This window comes from Rattus rattus, chromosome 1, assembly GCF_011064425.1.
Source record: "Rattus rattus isolate New Zealand chromosome 1, Rrattus_CSIRO_v1, whole genome shotgun sequence".
NCBI lineage: Eukaryota > Metazoa > Chordata > Mammalia > Rodentia > Muridae > Rattus > Rattus rattus.
This window is the reverse complement of record NC_046154.1, coordinates 16,245,649-16,266,745: the sequence shown is the minus strand read 5'-3', so window position 1 is coordinate 16,266,745 and position 21,097 is coordinate 16,245,649. Positions and strand designations below refer to the sequence as shown.

The 21,097-nt window shown below is 52.0% G+C and overlaps 1 protein-coding gene across 1 annotated transcript in view; it reads right to left on the bottom strand.

Moving 5' to 3' along the window:
* The window catches only part of Fhad1 (forkhead associated phosphopeptide binding domain 1), a 118,989-nt gene that overhangs the window by 6,526 nt on the left and 91,366 nt on the right, over positions 1-21,097 (bottom strand). The window contains exons 24-31 of the mRNA XM_032895089.1: positions 19,790-19,949; positions 19,372-19,498; positions 13,380-13,509; positions 12,641-12,768; positions 9,350-9,445; positions 8,748-8,968; positions 7,135-7,300; positions 2,477-2,545 (exon numbers count right to left, since the gene is read on the bottom strand). Of these exons, the coding sequence (XP_032750980.1) occupies positions 2,477-2,545; positions 7,135-7,300; positions 8,748-8,968; positions 9,350-9,445; positions 12,641-12,768; positions 13,380-13,509; positions 19,372-19,498; positions 19,790-19,949 (1,097 nt within the window). The remainder of the gene's footprint in view (positions 1-2,476; positions 2,546-7,134; positions 7,301-8,747; positions 8,969-9,349; positions 9,446-12,640; positions 12,769-13,379; positions 13,510-19,371; positions 19,499-19,789; positions 19,950-21,097) is intronic.

Genomic DNA, 21,097 nt, shown 5'->3' with positions numbered 1-21,097 from the left:
GGGAGGGGTGCAGGGGGGGCTTGCAGTACCGGGGAGGGCAGAGGGTGCAGATGTCCCCACAGTACAGGTGTTAAGGAGACCATAGTGGCTACCCTGCTCCTCAGGTATTTATCGCCTGTTGGGAAGTCACTCACACCCCAGTCTGACATGCCATTCTGATTCAGAACTATTGACCCTGCTGTCTTCCGGCCCTTAGGGGTAGTTCCCAGAAGAAAGACCCTTCAGAGGTACAGAGGATACCAAGGTGACAGAGGGAGCTGCGGCCTCCTGTTCAGAAGTCAGCGGGTAAACTGAATGGTGCTAGGGAGAGGGAATTCCCGGAGAGCTCTGAAACCCGTGTGTTTCAGAAACTCGTGCCTTCAGGGCTTTGGGTGTAAGAAAAGGGGGACGAGTTGTGGTGAGCTGTGAACCAGGATCCTGAGTCCTTCCTAAGGGGTCTGGGAGGTGGCATTTTTATGGATTGTGGGTCTCATGTTCTTGTCTCCAGAGAAACTAGAAATCTAGCATACTGAGATATTTCTTTAAAAGTAAAACAAACAAACAAAAAACTCTCCCCAAACAAACAAACAAACAAACAAACAAAATACCACAACCAAAATCGCAAGCCAACGAGACACTCTCCCGAGCAGTGGAAGCCATCCGTGGGCAGCTGTTCCTGACAGCTGCTTCTGGGCCGCCCTCCTTGGCACCAAGCTGGTTTTTCTGTCAATACCCATTGGTGGGCTGCCAGAGAAACGGTGTCCAAGTCCATCCAAACGTCATAATGAGAGCACATCTCTATGAAAATATATCTCCATCTGATATTTGGGGCAATACTTAGACTAAACTGCTATGTTGTTTATCTGAAATTCGAAAGGCCGGGGGTGTGGCTTGGTAACACAGTGTTTTCCCAGGAGGTGAGGGGCTGTGGGTTCCGTCCTGAGTGTCCCATTTCACTTTTCCCTCCCACTGGTAACCCCACCTGGCTTTCCCCATACCCAGGGAAGGAAGGAAGGAGGGGGCAGGGAGGGAGAGAGGCATGGAGAGAGGGAGGGAGGGAGGGAGACAGTCTCTTGGGAGAAGGAGAGTGAATGTTCCCCAGTCTCTTCCAATTTCTCAAAACAACTGTCCCCGGAACTCTTTGGGGCCTGAGTTTAGCTGACAGTTGCCCTCTGGGTATTTTGTACTTAGAAGGTGTCCAGCTTGCAGCTGTTCTCTGTTTATCTCGGGGCTGGAGAGAGGCTGGGAGGAGGAGGAGCACTTGCTCCTACTGAGAGCACTGAATAAGCATCCACGGCGGAGGCTTATGACCACCGGTCTGTAGCTCCAACCCCAGAACGTCCCAGTATTCCATGCCTTTCTCTGGCTTTGGAGGCTGCGTGCACGCACACGCACGAGAACACACACACACACACACACACACACAGAGTCACGAATGTGGTTAGAGGGACAGGGACCAGGCTTGTATCATCTGGAGTCTTAGGTATTATGAAGCAGCCATTTAAACCTTCCTTAAGCTTCTGTTTTAAGTACTGGGGAAAGAACTCAAGGCTCTTCGCAAACTAGGCAAGGACTGACCTGTAGCCCAAGGCCTTGTTTGTGTGCCTTCCTCTTTCCCCGTGTTCTCCTCTCTCCAGCAAACCCAGCCCGAGTATGCTGGCCTATAAGTTAGATGAAGTGAAGCTACTCTGGGTTGGGGGGGCATCTCTTTCAAGGGACCCAAGGACTCAGAGGAAGCCTGATCCATTTGTGAATGAAGGCTGAGTGGTGGATAGCTGGGCCCTGAAGACCGGGCAGAGCTGGGGAGCTGGACTCACAGGGTTCCAGGACATGGAGATCTGCTCTCAGTTGTGACTCGGTGGACACTAAGGCTGCCTTTCCACCGAGGCTGCTTTTTGGGATGTGGTACATCCTGTCACATGAGCCCCCCTGGGGGAATGCTCTGGGGGATCCCTGTTCTGAAAACACTGGGGACAGCTCGTGCACTGTATTTGGAGGACTTGGTGAACCAGGGACCAAGCTGGATCTCTGTTTGCAACGGAGTGCCAGGGTGCCAGGGAGCCCGATGGAAACCGCTCACATGCGAGCATGAAAGTTGCTGTAGTCAGGAACTTAGGCCCCCATTCTGGGTTCCACTTCGTACCCCAACTCATGCACTCCCTCCTTAGGAAAGAAGTCTTGGGGTTCCCCACTCACTCCCTTTTATCTTTTCTCCAAATCCTAAGCCATTTAGTATCGGAGATGTCTTTTTTTCACTGGCCAAAAGTGCCCTGGGATTTCCTTCGCTTTGGGACCCTGAGTTAGAAACACATGTGCCTGTCTCCTAGGTCCTCTGTCCAATGTGCCAGGAGGCAGCGGTCAGGGCGAGGCTGGGAGGGAGGACAGGGAGGAGGTACCGGTGTCCCTGGGCAGTGTGGGCTGCCCTTCATTGCCCAGGGCCCTCACCCTTGCAAGGGAGCTACTCTGCCAGCGGCCGTCTGACATGGCCTCTTCCTACCTGTTTTTCATTGTCTTTGAAGGGGCAGCTGCAGGATGAGTTTCTCTGCTCCTGATCCTCTACTCGATCCTGAATGAAGAAACCAGGCGAGGGAGAGAGCGTTTAGTCCACTCTTTCCTGTTCCACTCTGGGGCTTAGCGATGGGGGCTTCTGGGAGATGCTACGGCTCACTGCCCAACGCTTCAGAAGAGGCCTGCGGGAGGGTGGAACCTGGTTCCTCTTCACTTTTCCCTCATTCACGGTACCACTTGCCCTGTATTTTTTTTTCAGCCTTCTGTCCCTGCCGCTCCCCATTCCTTCCCATCTGACATATCTGATGACTTCTTAAGAACATTGTTTATTGTATTTGTTTATTGAGTTTTTTTTGTTTATTTTTGTTTTTGTTTTTGTTTTCGGAGCTGGGGACCGAACCCAGGACCTTGCGCTTGCTAGGCAAGCGCTCTACCACTGAGCTAAACCCCCAGCTCCTGTATTTGTTTATTTATTTAGCATCTGCGAAGCCATAAGCTCCTGTGGAGGACTGAGGATAACCCATTCTCTTCTTCCTTCCTCTATGTGGGTCCTGGGATTCGAACTTATGCTGCAAAGCTTGTTAGCAAGCACCTTTACCCAAGGAGCCAATCTCATCTGCCCAATGTCTACGTCTACCAGTTTCTACTCTTTGGCCACAGTGGGACAGAGGAGTAGTAGAAGGGCCAGACAACTCTGGGCCCAAGCCAACCTTAGAAAACCGAGTTTAACAGGATAAGGATGTCGGTGACGACAAGGGCGTCTAGTCTCATCCTGAAGATGACGAATCTAAATGAATGACATGGGAGGGGTTGGGGGGGGGTTTCAGCCTAGCTGAGACCACTCCTAAAAGCAGCGAGCAAACCTCTGGGCTGGAATTTGACAGGCTGGAGCCTGGAAGGAAGTGAAGTTTGCTCCCCTGGCCAACCAAGCCGCTGAGAGCAGCTGTTCTCACACTTCCAGCCCCGATGAAGGCCCGGGAAAGGGCTCCTGGGCTTCTCAGAGGGCAGCTCCCCAGTGTTTAAAGGCTTTCTATTGAAAATTCCCATCTGAGCCATTCACGGAAAGTATCTGCTCTCTCTTGGCCACAGCCCCAGCTGCATTCACCAGCTAGAAAAGAATGCTGGACAAAAAGGGCTGCCAGCTTCTGGTGGGGAGGGGGGCAGGAAACAGCCGGGGGGGTTGCTGGGCTCCCAGCTGGGGGCGGGGTGGGGGAGGCATCAGTGATCCAGCCCTGACTGCCTGGAGTTACCTTTCTCGCCCTCCTATAGTACCGAGTTTTCTAGGGGTGCCGCCGTCATTCTGAATGTACCCCTTCCCCACTATCCTGCTAAGCGGGTCCTGTTTGTCACTGCCATTGTCGAGAAGCCGAGACCCAGAGTGGCCACCTACCAAAGGGTCAGAGGTGGGCACGGATCCTGTTGTTTGACTCCAAAGTCGACCTCTTAATTCTTAGAGAGATGCCTTTTCTAGGAATGTGGAAACAGCTCAGGGCTGAACACAGCGCTGGCATGGACTTATGGTCCCGTGGACAGAGGCCTGAGGTCTCAGGCTCTGTGTGTGTCTGACTCAGAGTTTCCTTGCTTTTGACAACCAGCTTTATCACCCAGCCGAGGGTGTTAGCCAAAGGGGGAAGCTTTCCCTCGTGTGCGCTTCCTAGGTTTCCTGGAAACATACATTATAAAATCGGGCATGTATGTATGACTTGAGAGTAGAAGCAAAAATGTCTAGGGGACCAAAGGGGCTTGTGGGGTTGGGACTGACTCAAGGGTGTACGGGCGTGGATGGGTGTGTGTGCGTGCATGATGTTAACATACACATGCATGAGGGGAGTCTTTACACAACCCTGTGCCGTGTGCGTGTGAGCCCTACACACTAATGAAAAAGCAAGGAAGGAAAGAGTTAGTTCGGAGGCATGGCTTTCGACTCTGGGAAGTCCTGTATTGGAAAGAGGCACTCAAATATTACAACCGTACTGGTGTATGCACGTGTATCTGTGTCCGTCTGTCTGTCTGTTCTAAAGGAGAATGGTTCGAAAGCCTCGGATGGGAAACATCCTTGCCCAGGGCCTCAACCAGTCCATCTTTACAACATTACAGAGGGAACTTGGAAAAACTGTCAAGCCTCTTTGATAAAAATTAAAATAAACATAACTTTGGAAAGAAAGTGGATTTTCCTTTAAGATCCCCTTCCCTTGAAATCAGGGTTTCACTTTTATAGACCAGGTTGGCCTCAAACTCTGAGTCATGGCAGAAAGAACAGGTACCACCACCTTCTACCCAACTTCCCCTGCCCCTCTCCCCCTTTAAATGAAAATGCACTCCTAGAATGGACAGACGGTTTAGAACTTCTTTTCTCTAGAAAACAGGGGTTTCTAACGGTATGGAGAGCTACGGGACTTGTATGAAAACCACAGCCCTGGAACGAGACCCACCACTTTCACGGCACTCAGAGGCGGCCAGGAGACTAGAGTGGAGAAGTTACAGGGACCGTGGAGCAGAGGGCTTGGTGGGCTGCCAGGCACTGCGACCCTTTGTCAGTCTCAGCTCTTCTCTGAGCCTCTTGGCCCTGGATAGAGCCCCTTGCAAGCTGTGGAACTCAGCCGCAGGTGCGGCGTGGCGCAGGCGCACCCGGCTCGGAGGGCGGGTACACGTGAGCTTGAGCGGAGCGTGACCTCTACCAGCACAGTGTGGCTGAGCTGCAGCTCCATCTATCTCTCCACACCTTAAAGCCTGGGAATTTGCAGCCCTAGCTCTGCTGGGACCCCCTGCTGCAGGCTGAACTGTGCCATTTTGGGTCACCCCCCCCACTCGCCCGCGCCCGAGCCTGCGCCCGCACCACGCCCGCCCGCCCGTGCTCCGCGCAGGATGTCGTCTGGTGCCAACAGGCTGGCCAGCTGCATTGTGTATGAATGAGGCAGCTCGTGAATAATGCATGTGACATTGATTATGCAAATCCTCAGGTTCTTACACTTTCAGCCAGCACACCACAATGGGCTGCTGGGGGCCCTTTGAGGTCCTGGTCTATGGTTTTGTGTCTGTTCTTGAGGGATTGGGCTGACAAATCCTAGGGGGCACCTTGGGAAGGAGTGGGTGCCCTGGCAGTCCAACCTCCTATTTGCTCTAGCTGCCCTTGATGGGGCTCAGTGCAAAAGCTGCACACATACATCCCCACCCCCACCCCTGACAAAACTTCACCTCTGGTCTGAGGTATTCCATGGTACACACATGTGGTGGCTTGGGACAGGGGAATGGGCATAAGCAGTCATATTTGAGGCTGCTTTCATTGGGGTTGGGGGTTGACCGCCCCCATAGTGCTTCCAGGGCATCATGTTTCATAGCTGGCCTCCTTAGAGCTCAACCACACACAACACACACACACACACACACACACACACACACACACACACACACAGGAATCACATCACAAGAGTCAATGTATATGCTTAAGCAAACGCCGACACACTGTCACGGTTACGCACACGCACGCGGATTCAACTGTGTCCCTTGTCCTGCATGTTTGAACACTTACAGAGTCATATATATGCAAACACTCATAGGCACACACATGCATGTGTGCATGGGCGCACATAAACACAAAGGCCCAAAGTCAAGAGATGATAATTACAACGGGATCCTTACAACCAGCCCAGCATACAGCACAGGAATCAGGGGAGACCTGGGCCTTGATGCAGCCCTGTTCACTAGCTACTGTGTTAACCTGGGCAAACCTCTCAGCACTGTCTCACTGGATTCATCTCATGTGGCTCCCGGTTGGGGGGGGTCCCCAAACCTGGCTATGAAGTCTTAGTCTTTCCCTCTCCACCTCCTGAGTGCTGGGCTCACCAGCGCGAATCACCAAACCCAGCTTATGCAGTGCTGGTGGTCTGACCCAAGGCTGTGAGCGTTCCGGGCAAGCATTCAATCAAATGAGCTACATCCCCCAGCCCCGGTCTCTCAGTCCACTGAGGCTCCGTTTTCTCATCTGTAAAAAAGTCAGGCTCGTGGTCTGCACCAGGCACGCCTCTTAACGGCATTAGTAAATGACCACGTCTGTGTGGTGCAGACTGAGCCCAGGGTCTAGCCTGAGGAGGGTCACGAAGAGATGGTGGTAGTGATTAATTTTCTCACCAGCCTTATCTGAGCCTGGGGTCTGTATTGTCTTAGCAAGAGTGGAGGGGGCTGCCGAGATGGCTGGGTGGGTCACGGCGTCTACTGCCCAGCCTGACAACCTGGGTTTGATCCCCAAACTCGCACGGTGGAAGGAAAGAACTGACTCCTGAAAACTGTCCTCTGACATCCACACGCACACTGTAGCACATGCACGCCCACACGTGTACTGGCGAGGAAATGAATAGATGTAATTACAGGCAGTAAGATGCACGCTGGGCTTCAGTGAGGTTAAGAACATGCGTAAGGTCTCGAAGCAGGTGGTGGAGTTCTGAGTCTGACTATGTCTGTTGGCCACAAAAGCTATTCTACCACTGCCTGCACTTGGCAAGGGGGTTCCTCCCAGGGCTGTCCTACCATATTTTTTTTTTGAGACAGGGTCTCTCTACGTATCCTTGACTGGCCTTGAACTCACTATGTCGACCAGGCTGGCCTTGAACTCATGCCCAGTTGTCCCATCTCAGGGGCCAGGTGGCTCACCTTCTGCTGCTTGAAGGCCCTGTTGAGTCTCTTTTCCTGGCTTAGCTGCTGCTCTGTGCGGTCCAGGGCCTCCTTCAGCAGCGCCTTTTCCTCGGCCTCTTTGTGGATATCGTCCTCCAGCTTCGCTACCTGTGTCTGGTACATCTGAACGGACACTTTGCTATGCCTGGGTGCGCAGAGAAACAAAGTCCCTTTCCCCCTGACCGTCCCCACTCGCCTTCAAGACCCCAACCTCTCTAGATCCTTTCCTACGAGTTTGACTTATGAGATAGTGACAAAGACTTGGGGGGTAGAGGGCAGAAAACGTTGAGCATGCACAGCATGGGGTGGTTTGTAAGCGTTGCTGGCCTTCCCCCATGCTTCAGGGGTGTGGGTGGGGCCCCGCAAGTCTTGGGGAAATGATGCACCCTCAAAGTCACGCAAGTGCTAAATCAAGATTTGTGTGTATGTGTGTGTATTTGTATGTATGTGTGTGTATGTATGCGTATATGTGTGTGTGTATATATGTGTGTATGTGTGTGTATGTGTATATATATGTGTGTGCACGTGTGCCTGTGTGTGTGTATGTATGTATGTATGTGTAAGTGTGTGTGTGTATGTATGTGTGTATATGTGTGTGCATGTGTGTGTGTACTCGTGCCTGTGTGTATGTATGTATGTGTGTATATGTATGTATGTATGTGTAAGTGTGTATGTGTGTATATATGTGTGTATTTGTGTGTGCATGTGTGTGTGCGCACGCGTGCCTGTGTGTATGTATGTATATGTATGTATGTATGTGTAAGTGCGTATGTGTGTATGTGTGTATATGTGTGTGCATGTGTGTGTGCATGCGTGCCTGTGTGTGTATGTATGTATGTGTATGTATGTATGTGTATGTGTATATGTATGTGTGTATGTGTATGTATGTATGTGTATGTGTATATGTATGTGTGTATATGTGTGTGCATGTGTGTGTGTGCATGCGTGCCTGTGTGCGTGCATACACTCGTTTGTGTGGATGTGGGCATGCTTGCGTGGAGGTCAGAGGACAACATCAGGTATGCGTCCTTGCCTTCCACCTTGTTTAAGGCAGGATCTCTTTGTTGATTTGCTGCTTGTGTCCAGAACAGTGAATTCTCCGATCTCTGCCTCCCATCTTCCTGTAGGAGCACTGGAATTATGGATGCACCTACTACTGCTTGGATGAGGATTCAGACTCGGCTCCTAACGCTTGTGGGACACGTGCTTTACCTATCAGATCACGTTCAGCCTTCTGCTATATTGAGACAGGCCTGGATGTTGCACAGGCTGGCTCGGAACTTGCTGTGCAGTACAGGGTGACCTTGAACTCCTGATCCTTCAGCGAGTGCTGGGATTCTAGGTATGAGTGGCCATCTCAACTCTTGTGCACTGCTCGGGCTGGAGCCCGGTGCTTCGTGCATGCTGGGCAAACTCTGCTGTCTGAGCTGCACCCACCTCACAAGGTTCTAACGGGTGTAGCCCGCTCATTGAGAGCAGACAGGCTAGAGAGGCATGGCCCTCCCCCAACTGGTGCTATTACTTAATCTGCGTCGAGCCCTCTGTCCTGCCCCAGCCCGGCAGGAGTCCATGCTCAGCCAGGGGATGGGTACCTGAGCTGCTCCAGTTCCCATTCGTATCCCCTCACGAGCTCCTCTTTCCTCTGAAGCCGGGTCTTGAGCTGAGTGATCTTATCAAACACCAGGTCCAGGTCCTTCTGTCGGAGGTGGTTGACCCTCTCCCGCTCTTTCGGGGACAGGTGCTTCAGGGACATGTGGCTGGACATGTCCTTGATGTTCATCAGGCTGCCGAGCGTCTTGATCATGTCCGTGTACTGCAAGGAGATGGGTGGCTGGTGAGAGCTGCGTCGGGGGCGGCACGTGGCGATGCTGGTGTCTGAATCTAGCTCATGCTTTGCAGCCCGCGGGAAGCAAATGTGTGTGACTGCAGTTGGGCCTTTCATCCTCCCCTACCCGACAGCCACGTCTTTTCCAGAATGGATGGGAAGTGACAACAGAAATTAATACTCGTTCTAATGGTGGGGCTCCCCGGGAACTGGGCTGTGTGCTGGTTCCCGACCCATGCTGAGTGGCAGCCGGGTCTTGCCGAGTTAGTGGAACGAGTCAATATGGCTCAGCCTGGCAGTAAATGATCCTGTGGCTAACAGTCAGTGCTGGGCAGAAAGGGGGGGAGGGGGGCCGCCACATCCACACACCAGCTTCTCACTGAGCTCTAAGGCTTCCGCTGCATCCGTCTTCATGGTCTTCTCCATGGCAAAGGGGGAGCCCGAGCTGAAAGGGCCATTCAGAGGCTGAAATAAAGGAGAGATGGACAGCGCTCTTGGTGCTCTGTCGTCCGTGTCAGCCACGGGAAGCTGGGACCCCTGTGTGACCATGGACTAGGCGTTCCGTGGGTTTCTCGTCTCTATTCCTGACCATCTAGTCTGAACTCTCAGCCGTCGGTTTCGTTTGCCAGCGCCTCTTCTGATGTCTTCCTTCTAGAACAGGGTCTCCCGCCCGGGCTGGGTTTGCCCCTCCCCAGCCCCCAGGTTGTTTAGTGATATATACTGGCTCGTCTAATGGGAGGAGGCTGAGGGTGCCAGTGAACAAGACAGTCCCCCAGTCAAACCGGCTGGGAGCCACCTGACCCCAAATATCCTGTGTGTGTGGAGAGGGAGGTTGAAGGCCAACCTTTCGTGCCATTCCCTAGGAGCTGTCTTTCTTATTCTTTAGACAGTGTCTCTCACCAGGCCTTGAGAGGCCTGCTGACTTGCCGATCCCCAGAAACCCTTCTGCCTTTACTTCCCCAGCACTGGGCTTACAAGGCACACTACAGCGATCAGCGCTTTTTCTTTCTTTTGAGACAGGGTTTCACTGTGTACCTCTGGCTGGTCTGGACTCACTATGTAGACCAGGTTGGCCTAGAAATCACAGAGAACCATCTGCTGGGATTAAAGATGTGTGTGCTTTAATGTCATGCTTGCCTTTTTTTTTTGAATGTGAATTCTGGGATCAGTCGGAAGCCATCGTGTTTACGTAGTAATTCTTTACCAATTGAGGTATCCCAGCCTCTAACTCCAAATATCAATGTGTTGATGTTGAGAAGCCCTGGGCCAAGTGACAGGCTCCATAGAGATGGTGACCATGTTGCTGCCTGTATGCTGCACTCCAGTGCCAAGCTAGGCACTGGTCACATGGTGGCCCAAGATGTGCCTGAGGAATGAATGGATGAATGAATGAATGAATGAATGCGACGCAGGAACAGTATGTTTTCCTTCTGTTAGAAGAACCTCATGTTCCCACGGTAGAAATGGAGTCCTTCAGGAGATGTGCCCAAATGTTCTCTGGGTGGGGGAGGCTCCCCTGGAACGTTTCCTGAGATGATACAGGCCCGGCCTTCCAGCTGTGCATTTGCTATGCCCTGCCTCAGCCAGTTGGAAGCTCTGACTGGAAGCCTGGAACAGCAATCAGGCCAAGCAGAGAACGTGGAGCCACGGGTGACTATCATACACCTTGTCAGGACCCAGGTGGCCTTTGGTCCTCAGTAGGTACATCGTGGCCTTCTTGGCTCTCAGCATCGACAGGCGCTGTCCTGTGACCCCCTGAACACTACAGCGAAACTAAAAACCCTGACCATAAAACTAGAAAGGCTCTCAGTAACCAGTTGGTAAGTGTGGGTACAGTTATACATTGAGACAAGAAGAAAAGGCGTGTGTGTATGTGTGTGTGTGTGTGTGTGTGTTGCACATGTATGTGTTGCGTGTGTATACATGCGTGTGCACATGGATGAGGTACATGTGTGCAGGTGCGTGTAACCCATGTTGTGGCCAGAGGAGGTCAGGAGCCCTGTCCTGTCGCACTTTGCCTCGCTCCCTTTAGACAGGATCTCTCACGGAACCTGGGGCTGGGCTGGCAACCAGCAAACCCTGGTGATGCTCCTGTCTCCCTCTCTCCTAGTGCTGGGCTTAGAGGTGGGTGCGTGGCCACACCCTGCTCTTTCCATGGGTATTGGAGATTTGAACTCATGTCCTCGTGTCTGAAGAGCAAGTGCTCTTACCCACTGAGCCGTTCCCCTGGCCCTGACAAGAGGATCTTTGGAGATAACAGTAAGTTGGACAGAGTCCTCTGCGCCCCTCTCCAGGATCCCCTTTTCATCCTGGCAGGGTGCAGAGGAAGACAGCCGGGGACGGAGTACGGGCTCTCTCCTTTATCTCTGTGACCTTGGATGAGGTGCATTGCTTCTGAAGCCCTCATTTTTAATCTGTCAAACAGGGACATTGGAAATCTACAGGTCAGCTGCTGCGAGGATTTGCTAAGCAGGTGACGGGCTCAGCTCACTGCCCAGGAACAATTTTACATGCTTCCAACTTTGGAGGATGGAGAGATGGGAGGTTCCCTGCTGTGTGGCAGCAATGGTGGGGTGAGGTGGGGGTGGGGTCATCCCACAAAGGGAAGACCAGTCTGGGTAGCAGAGCCAGGCCATGAGATCTAGCTGATCTCCCATCTGGAGATGGTCCCGCCACACCCGACCCTGGAGAACAACAGGTGTACGGTTTTAGTAAGAAAACCAGCTTCTTTCAAAGACCTTTCTCTCCAAGGGCAGTGAATGTCCGGAAAGATTATTTGAGAGGGACATTGGTTCAGATAGGATAACTTTGTTGTTCGTTCTAGAAGCTTCCGTGGGCTTTATCCCCAGTTGTGTTAGCCAGGTGGTAGCCAGTGGGCCCTGTGATTGACACTCACCTCAGCCTATCAAACACTCGGTCTCACATCCATTAGGTTACTAGGTCACCTTCAATGTCACCATTCAGTTCTCATTACTGAGAATCTTGGCATGAAGTCCCACTTTCCCTGGGATAGCATTACTTAGCAACCACAACGCCCTGTGCTTCATCCTGAATTCTGAGCCAGGCACTGGGGGAAGCATTTGTAAAGTTATCGTGGCTTTTGTTGTTGTTGTTGTTGAGGGCCTTAAGTAGCCCCTGTAGGCCTAAAAATTGCCACGTGGTCATGTCTGACCTACACTCCTGACCCACCAGACTCTGCCCCTCAGTCCTGGGACTACAGGTGTGCGTCACCACAGTTGGCTGTCCTTTCAGGCTGGGCTCCCTCACGGGGCTCGCCTCTGGCCCCCTCACCACAGCTCCCTTATACTTATGTGTGTTCGAGTCTTTCAGTTTACGGGGAATGGCAGACTTTGGCAAACTCCTGGCGTAACCTCATTTTCTGTAGAATGCAATGTGTCATAGGAGAAGGGGGGGCCCTTGAGCTTCAGTGACTGACCTGGTCCAGACTCAAAGTAATGACATACTGTACTGTACAGATGGAAGGCCACTGTCTGTGCCAGTATCCATTGACTCCCTGGGTGGTGCATGTAGACAGACACCTGCTCATCGGGGAGGGCTGGCCTTGAACCCCTGGCACACTGTCTCGAGGCTCAGATCACACCAGCCCTAATGCCCACCCTCTCATGTTGGTCACAGCAGAGATAAGTGATTTTTGGTTACCGGTCGGATCTCTACTCTTGAGAAAGTTGTCAGGTCAGGCTTTGCGTCTAATAATATTTTCTGTACATTTTTTTCCATTCGGAGGGTCTTGAGCTCTAGGAACGACTCATTCACGTGGTCCTTATGATCTATAAAAGAAATAATGTAGACTCAGGTAGACATCATTTTACGCCATCGCTGTAGCTGCGGTTTACAGGACACGGGACCGTTCTAATCCTCACAACCTCACGGGGATACTGGTGAGGAAACCGAGGCCCAGAGAGGTTAAGTGACTTCCTCAAGGCTGCATATTGAGTGTGAGGCTTTGGCCACCATTGCAGAGGCCTTCATAGTGAATGTCACTGCAGGGCTTCCAACCACAGAGGTGACAATGGCACTTGTACCAGGATACCCTAGCGCCCAGTACCTTTCTCAGTCATCAGCTGCCCGTTCTGAGCCAGTTCCAGCCCTTTTGAATGGGGTGCTCTAAGAGGACCCCCTATGGCTCACCCTCGGTGTAGTTAGACCATGACAAAGTCCCCACCAGGTGACAGGGAAATAAAAAAAGACAGTAGCGAGTCTTCATGTCCTGTTTATGTAATGCCAGGATGTGCACTTGACCCTGAGGCAGGACCTGGCTCGTCTCTGTTAGTGTTTTAATGTCCTGATTATTAAATGGTGGGGACATCTTGGCCAACCAGCCCATCCCCAAGGTGCACACCAGGTTCTGGGGCCCCCAAGCTGGGACCAGAGAACTTACTGGAGGAGTTGGCCTTCTCCAGTTCTTTGATTCGTGTTCGGAGTTCAGACAGGGCCTTCTTCTGCCGCTGGATGACTTCCTCGTGTCGAGACCCTTTGCACTTGGCCCCCAGGTCACTGAAGAACTGCTCCTGGGGACAGGGTAGCAGACACAGCAGCTCCATAAGGGGCCAGGTATTTCCCTCAGGTTCCCAGTGACTTAAACAACTCGTGTTTGGCAGAAACCCTGTCACTCAGTGCTTGTGGAAACTATCCTAAGAGCTTCGGCAGAGGAGGCATTCACATGTTTCGTCATAGACATCAAGTCCTACGTAGGTCATCATAGACATCAAGTCCTATGTAGGTCATCATAGACATCAAGTCCTACGTAGGTCATCATAGACATCAAGTCCTATGTAGGTCATCATAGACATCAAGTCCTACGTAGGTCATCATAGACATTAAGTCCTACGTAGGAGGATTTGCAGCTCTACTTCCTACTATAAATAAAATATCCCTGGTTTTCCTTCTCTGCAGTCTTCTTCTAAAGACCTTCGTGCCTGGGTCTCCGTTTCCTGCCTGCTCTTAAGACAGGGTCTCTCACTATAGCCCTGGCTGTCCTGGAACTCACTGTGTAGACCAGGCTGTTGGTCTCAAACTCAAGAGATTCCCCTGCCTCTGCCTCCTGAGTGCTGGGATTAAAGGCGTGTGTCTCCACGCCGAGTTTTGGATTTTCCATTTGTTAGCAATCTCCCCTTTTCCTGAAGAGTAACTTTTAGAAAAGGATTCTTTTATTACTTTTTCTTTTTTTTTTTTTCGGAGCTGGGGACCGAACCCAGGGCCTTGCGCTTCCTAGGCAAGCGCTCTACCACTGAGCTAAATCCCCAACCCCTCTTTTATTACTTTTTAATGAGTGTGTGTGTGTGTGTGTGTGTGTGTGTGTGTGTGTGCGCGCGCGCCTGAGGTGCACTGAGGAGGTGTCTGAGGAGGCCAGAGGAGGGCATCAGATTTCATGGAGGTGGAGTTAAAGGTGGCTGTGAGCTGTGGCTGCTGGGAACAGAAGTCCAGTCCTGTGCGAGAGCCACAGGTGACCTTAACTGCTGAGCTGTCTCCCTAGCACCCTCACTTCTGGGAGAGCATTTTTACTTCTCTTTCTCCTCCCCCTTCTGTGGTGCTGAGGGTGGAACCCATGTCTTGTGCATAACTAAGATCCTCCTTTGTTGCTCAGCTGTATTCTCAGCCCCAGAAGGACATTTAAGGTGAGACCTCAGGAGGCCCTTTTCACGCTGGCCACGAGGATGGTTTTGGGGATAGCGGACACCCTGGTACTTGGTCAGTCTGGAGAGAGAGAGAGTCCTCTGAGACTTCAGGATCTCTAGAGTGGCAGGTCCAACAGAACCTTCTGTGACAATAATTCCATACCTGCCATATGTGGTAAGATGGCTGCCGGCCACACGCGGACCCCACGGGACTGTCAGGGACTAGAGTGGGGGTCTGCTCCATTTTAAGACAAATTCAGAGGAATTTAGGATTATTTTTTCCTTAAAGAAAAAAGGAGGAGTCACATCCCAGTAATGCAGAGGGTTTGCCTGGCATGCACGAAACCCTGGGCTCCATACCCAGCACTGGATAAACCGACGTGACACACACCTGTGGTTCCAGCGCTTGGGTGCAAGTGGATCAGAAGCTCAAGGCCTTTTCTGGCTACATAGTGAGTTCGAGGCCAGCCTGGGTTACTTGAGATCTTGTCTCAGTTCTCTGGTGAGTCATTCACTCATTCATTCATTCACTCATTCCACACCCCGGAGTGCCAACTTGCTGTAGGCTCTGGGGAATCTATCAGGGAGTGACACTGGCAAATTCTTGCTGTCCTGGATTGTGTATCCGAGGGCACAAGGAGACAGACAGTGGGGAAGGTAAATAGGGAGAGACACAGTGGGCAGTCACAGATGTTTAGCAGATAATTAATGGGGGGTGCGCTGTGAGTAGGGATGGGTTTTCAGTTGTCAGACGGTTGCTAGGGGGAGGCCTCAGCCAACCTGGCGAGAATGGAAGGCACCAACGATCTGTCTCGTTTATAACTACTTTTAAAATAGCAACTTTTGGTTCATTTTAGGTTGCAGATATACACATCGGAGACAACACACACAGCATGAGGTGAACAGAAATTATTAAAATTTTATATAGCTAGGCATCTTGGTCTTTCTTTTCTTTTTAAACGTTTTCCCCCTTTTTAATTTTTCTTTGAGACAGGCTCTCACAGAGCCCCGGTTGCCGTCTGACTTTCTATGTAGCCAAAGATGACCTTGAACTCCTGGTCCTCCTGTCTCCAACTCCTGAGTGCTGGGATTTCCGGTGAGTGCTGCCATGCCTAGTCTGTGTGGTAATTACAGTGTAGTAATAGCTTTGGGAGCTCAACAAGCCCTACCCACTGAGCTACACGTCCAGTCCTGTGTCTATCAACCCATCACTACTTACCCATATTCTCATCCAAATTCATTGGCCCCGCCTTCTCTTCCCCTATGCTAAGATGCTATTCCAGGTGCCTCCGTCAAGGGCCCCAAGCTAAGTCCTCCCGAAGAGCTGAACTTTGCACGGCAGATGGACGGTGAATAATTTTGTGTTAGATACCCCAGCTTCGGTGACAGAAATCCAACCACAGACAGGGCGGAAGTCAGGGAAAAGAGAATCACTGGGTCTTCCTTTGCTGACGTTGGTGATTCTTTGAGGCTGATAGGGTGATGAGTCCTTAGGCCCTGTGCTAGTCACACTGGCTCTCCCGGGGTTCGAGGCCTACAATCTCCTTCAAGAGGGCTCAGCAACACTGGCTGAGACCCTCCCTTTGACATTTCTATCACTCATACCTTTATGACTCTGCTCCCAATCTCCCCCTGTGAAGGTCCTGACCAACAGTTCTGAGAGAACCCTTTCTCTACCGTGTCGTTCTTAACCACTATTCTGGTCAGTGTTTTGTCTCTGGACGAAAGCAATGGTTAATCTAGGAAGAACGAACCTCAGCTGATTGAAAAGACGCCTCCATCAGATTGGTCTGTGAGGCTCTTTTTTCTTTGGATTAATGGTTGATATGGGAGGGCTCAGCCCACTGTGGACAGGGCTAGCCTGGAACAGGTGGGCTTGGGGTATATCAGAAAGCAGGGCGAGCAAGCCAGGAAAAGCAAGCCAGTAAGCAGCATTCTTCCGTGACCTCTATGTCGGTCCTAGCCTATAGGTTCCGGCCTTGAGCTCCGGCCCTGACTTCCTTCAGTGATGCACTGTGAGCTGTAAGGTGGAGTGAACCCTTTCCTCCCCAAGCTGTCTTTGGTCAGTGTTGATCACACCGATGGAAAGCAAGTGAGGACAGTGTTAAGCCCTACCATAGCAGCTCCACAAACCACTTGACCCCACCTCCTCCCTAGGACATACTTTTAGTCTATACTGTTTTCTTTCTGTCTCTTCCTTTCGTGCACAGAGGCTCCATGAGGGCCAGGCACGCTTCCTGTGGAGCCTGGCCTCTCAGGATGGTGCTCAAGATGTGCAAAATGTGGAAGGAGAGAGGAGGCTGTCCCCAGCTCAGGGCTGTCAGGCGAGTGAGTGGACCCAACTCCTCTGGTCCGCCTCAGGGCTTGGTTCTGTACCTCAGCTGCTGGAGGACATCTGTTTGTCCTGGAAGGAGCCACCTGAACGTTCCCTCTGTCTGGACAGAAGCAGACAGGAGGTGCTGATCTGGGGCAGAAGACCAGGCTCGGCAGCCAGGCAGGGCTCTCTTGAGTCTTTCATGCACTGGGAGAGGAAGTGCCACGTGATCCTTCCTCATGCCCCTCTGGGAAACTCTCTTACTGAGTGAGGATGCGAATTCTTTCTCATACAACTCTGGAGCCCTCTGACCCTCTCTGGCTTTGGAAACAGGAAGTAGCCTGGATGAGGACCACTGTTCCAAGTGCCTTTTATCTTACATTCCCATCCCCCATCGGCTTCCACTGTGAGATAGAAACTAAAAGTAACCATTCAACGGAGTCTCTCCATCCAACACAGGCAAGGTGTTTGGATCCCTTTATGCCTTTCCCTGTCTCTAGCACGAGGCCTGGTATACAGCAAGTGCTCAATAGTGGCTGTGAGTCAGGTCCTGCTTTTGGGGCTTAGGATTCCAACAGGAGTGATTGACATCTCCTACCCCAGCTGAGCTTCCAGTCACCTGGGTCATTGCACTCCTCCTCCTGGTTGCCCTGAGCAACAGGGAACACTTCTATTTAAGTGCTCTGGACAGCACTCGGTGCCAGGGACGGCTGGCTGGACCTCGAGCCCTTTCATCTTGGCTGCCAGAAGCCCTGGCTCATTCGTCTGGCAGGGACAGTGTCTTTGTTGACATTTTTGGCTTTGTTTCTTCTGCAGATGCCTCCCCAAAGCATCTGGTTTCCCAAAGTGAGAGGAACGGATGTTCTGAACTCTAGGAAACTGAGACCTCAAGGAATTACTGCACCCTGCAGTCGGCCTCCTAGGAATGATGGCTAAGACCACGGCACCAGGCATGGCGCAGAGAGTGGGCATCAGCTTTGGGGACCACCTGACGGACCACTCAGGCATGCTTCCCGTTGGATGAGCATTTGGGACTTCCGGGCAGTCACGAAGGGGCACCTTATCAAGTGACCGCCATGGTGTGGGGGAGATGCGGGGGGGGTCACATTAACTGCATGTCAATTAACCTCTCTGGGAAAGTCATTTGTCTGTTCCCCGCAGCTTAAGAAGCCCCTTGGCCCTAGCAATTTCATAGCCAAAGGTGAGTTCTCCATGGCGGCCATACTGATTACAGCATCAGGTCAAGGGAGACACGGCTATGTGGAGAGGATATCTTGTGTATTATATGGATGCGTCGCCTGTCCATTAAAGAGTCTGTGGCCTTTCGCTTAGGCAGGAAATAGAAGGCGGGATGCCCAGGAGGCAGAGAGGATTCTGGGAAACAGAGAGGCACAGGAACATCCATCCAGGAAGATGTGAGGAGATGGACCCCTGGAGCCTGAGCACAGGTAACCAGTCGTGTGGCAGAATGTAGGTTAAAATAATTAGGTTATTTCAGTTGTGATCTAGTCAGAGAAGAGGCTCGAGATATGGCCAATGTATTTGCAAATATATATATTTTTCTTTTTTTCCGGAGATGGGGACCGAACCCAGGGCCTTGCGCTTGCTAGGCAAGTGCTCTACCACTGAGCTAAATCCCCAACACCTGCAAATATATTTTGAGTCTGAGCTTTACTTCTGGGATCATGGGGCTGGGAGGAAGAACCAAGCTTAACTTCTACACAGCTGGAATATCCACCGGCTGGATAAGGAGGACACAGAATGGAATTCTAAGCAGCCACTTATATACAAAGTGGACTTTTACAGACTTAGTTGCAAAAGGTGCCATTGAATAGAGTTGGTGGGCTGGGGTGATGGCTCAGTGGTTAGAGCACTTGCTCGTCGAGCATGTGTGTGAGCATTAGGGAATTCAGATTCCCAGCACCTATTTAAAAAAAACGCACCCTAGAGCTTGTGGGGAGGGAGGTCTCTACGTTCAGGGAGGGATTCTATCTCAAGGGCGATGAGACAGAGATATATCTGATGGCCTCCGAGCACACATGCATACCCATGAGTGCACGTGTGCGTGTGCGTGCACACACACAGAGACAGAGGTAAACAAATCAAATAGTTACAAACGATTACGCACCAGACGGAGGTATGTGCAGTCTGTGAGTTTGTGAGTGTGCATACATAAAACGTGTCTCCCGACAATTCTTTGAGGTGGGTCTGTCTTTCTCAGAGCAGGGAGCTGGTGCACAGTGACCTCCCTGGGGGGCAGTGGCCATGATGATGGCAGGAAGACCTGGGAGCATTGATGATGGCTTGACTCTGGAGACTGATCATGGGGACAGGGCTCTTTTTATTTTGTCCTTTACCGTGGACCAGCGATACTCTTAGGAAGAAAGCCCTTAGCCCTCAGGCTGTTGGGGCTGCCTGGAGCCCCACTCACAGACACTGACCTCTTGGAAGCTGGAGAATGAATCTGGGTGGGCTGGCTCTATCTGCAATGAGATGTCACACTTCTGGCTCAGGTTCCTAGGCTTCTGCTCCGTGCTCAGGTAGGGTCTGGGTTTCTCTTGGGAAGCCCTGGGGCAGAGAGGGGCATCATGGGTGTCAGACAGCTCAGGGTTCAGGGACCTGTGCATCCCTCTGTAAACACTCCTGGGGGGGCACTGAGTTCTTTCCTGTGGCTAAGCTGAGCCTGGTCACCTGGGGGGAATGCGCAGTCCAGAGCCAAGCGTGGCTCTGTCTTAATTAATGAATCTAGGAGGCAATGACACACTATCATCAGTCTGCTTCAGCCAACATTTACTGAGCCCTCTCTGTGCGGATGCCTTGGGGTGGTCGTGTCACACGGACCCGGACCCCTTCCCACACCTGAGCGCCTCCCTGAGGACCTTCAGTTCCCGGTCCTTCTTCTCCACCAGGCCGGTCGTCTGCACCACCTTCGCCTTGAGAATGCTCAGCTCACTGTTCTGCTGCCGCACCAGGGCCACCTGCCGCTCCAGCTCAGTCTTCTGCTTCTCGCTCAGCTCCCCTGGGCGCGACAGGAAGTTAGTGAGTAGTTTTCCCCACCTCAGATCTCTGCCCTCTGGGATCCACGAGGCAGGTCTGCCCCAGGGTTCTCAGGGGGCTCTAGTGCTCCCCCGGAGCACTGCCAGAGCCTCTGCACGTGACAGTGGGTGGCACCAATAAGTCCCTTGCTTCTGCCTTGTGACAGTGTTAAACCGGTGGACGCCATCAAGGCCCCACTGTCTGCCTGTGTCCCCCACCACCTACTCACGTCCCCAACCGCCTACCCACATCCCCCATAGCCTACCCACGTCCACCACCACTACCCATGTCCCCCACTGCCTACTCACATCCTCCATCATCTACCCATGTCTCCCACCACCTTACTCATGTTCCCCCACCCACATCCCCCACCCCTAACCACGTCCCCCACCGCCTACCCACGCCCTCCTGTCTTTTACAACACGCCGGCCAATGTTTTGCTACCAGCTTCTGAGTTTTTGTTTATACTTTTGTTTTCAGATAGGGTCTCATACATCCTAGGCTGGTCTCCAACTCTTCACATATCTATATCTATCTATATATACATACACATATACATATATATATACATATACATACATATATATATATATATAGAGAGAGAGAGAGAGAGAGAGAGAGAGAGAGCGCGCACCAGAGATGACTTGAGACTCCTGATCGTCCTGTCTCTACCTTCTCAGTGCTGGGACTGCAGGTGTGTGACAGACCTCAGGTTTACTTTCATTCAGTGTTGGGCCTGAACCCAGGGCCCCGAGCAGGCTCAACAAGCTCTATAGACTGAGCCCCACATCCTGCTGCTTCTCTATCTTCCTACCTGGGGCTGTTCTGAGGCCCCGGGGGTCTTCTGGGCTAGGAGCCTGACAGGTACAACAGCGCTCCCCCCACAGCTTGCACAGACAGCTGTCCACTCTCTCCGAAGCCTGCTCCCTGTGTTTCATTGTCCTCTCTATGGCTCAGGCCCTACTTCATCGCCTGAAGGCATTTCCCGGGGCTGTGACGTGAACAGACTGGCTGGAGTGGAGTTCGGGTTTCGGAGTCCACTGTTGGGAGGACCCACGCCAAGACCCTTGCACCACTTTAAAACTTCAGTCGCAGGCTACAGGGGAGCTACTGTCTGCAGCCCCACTTCAC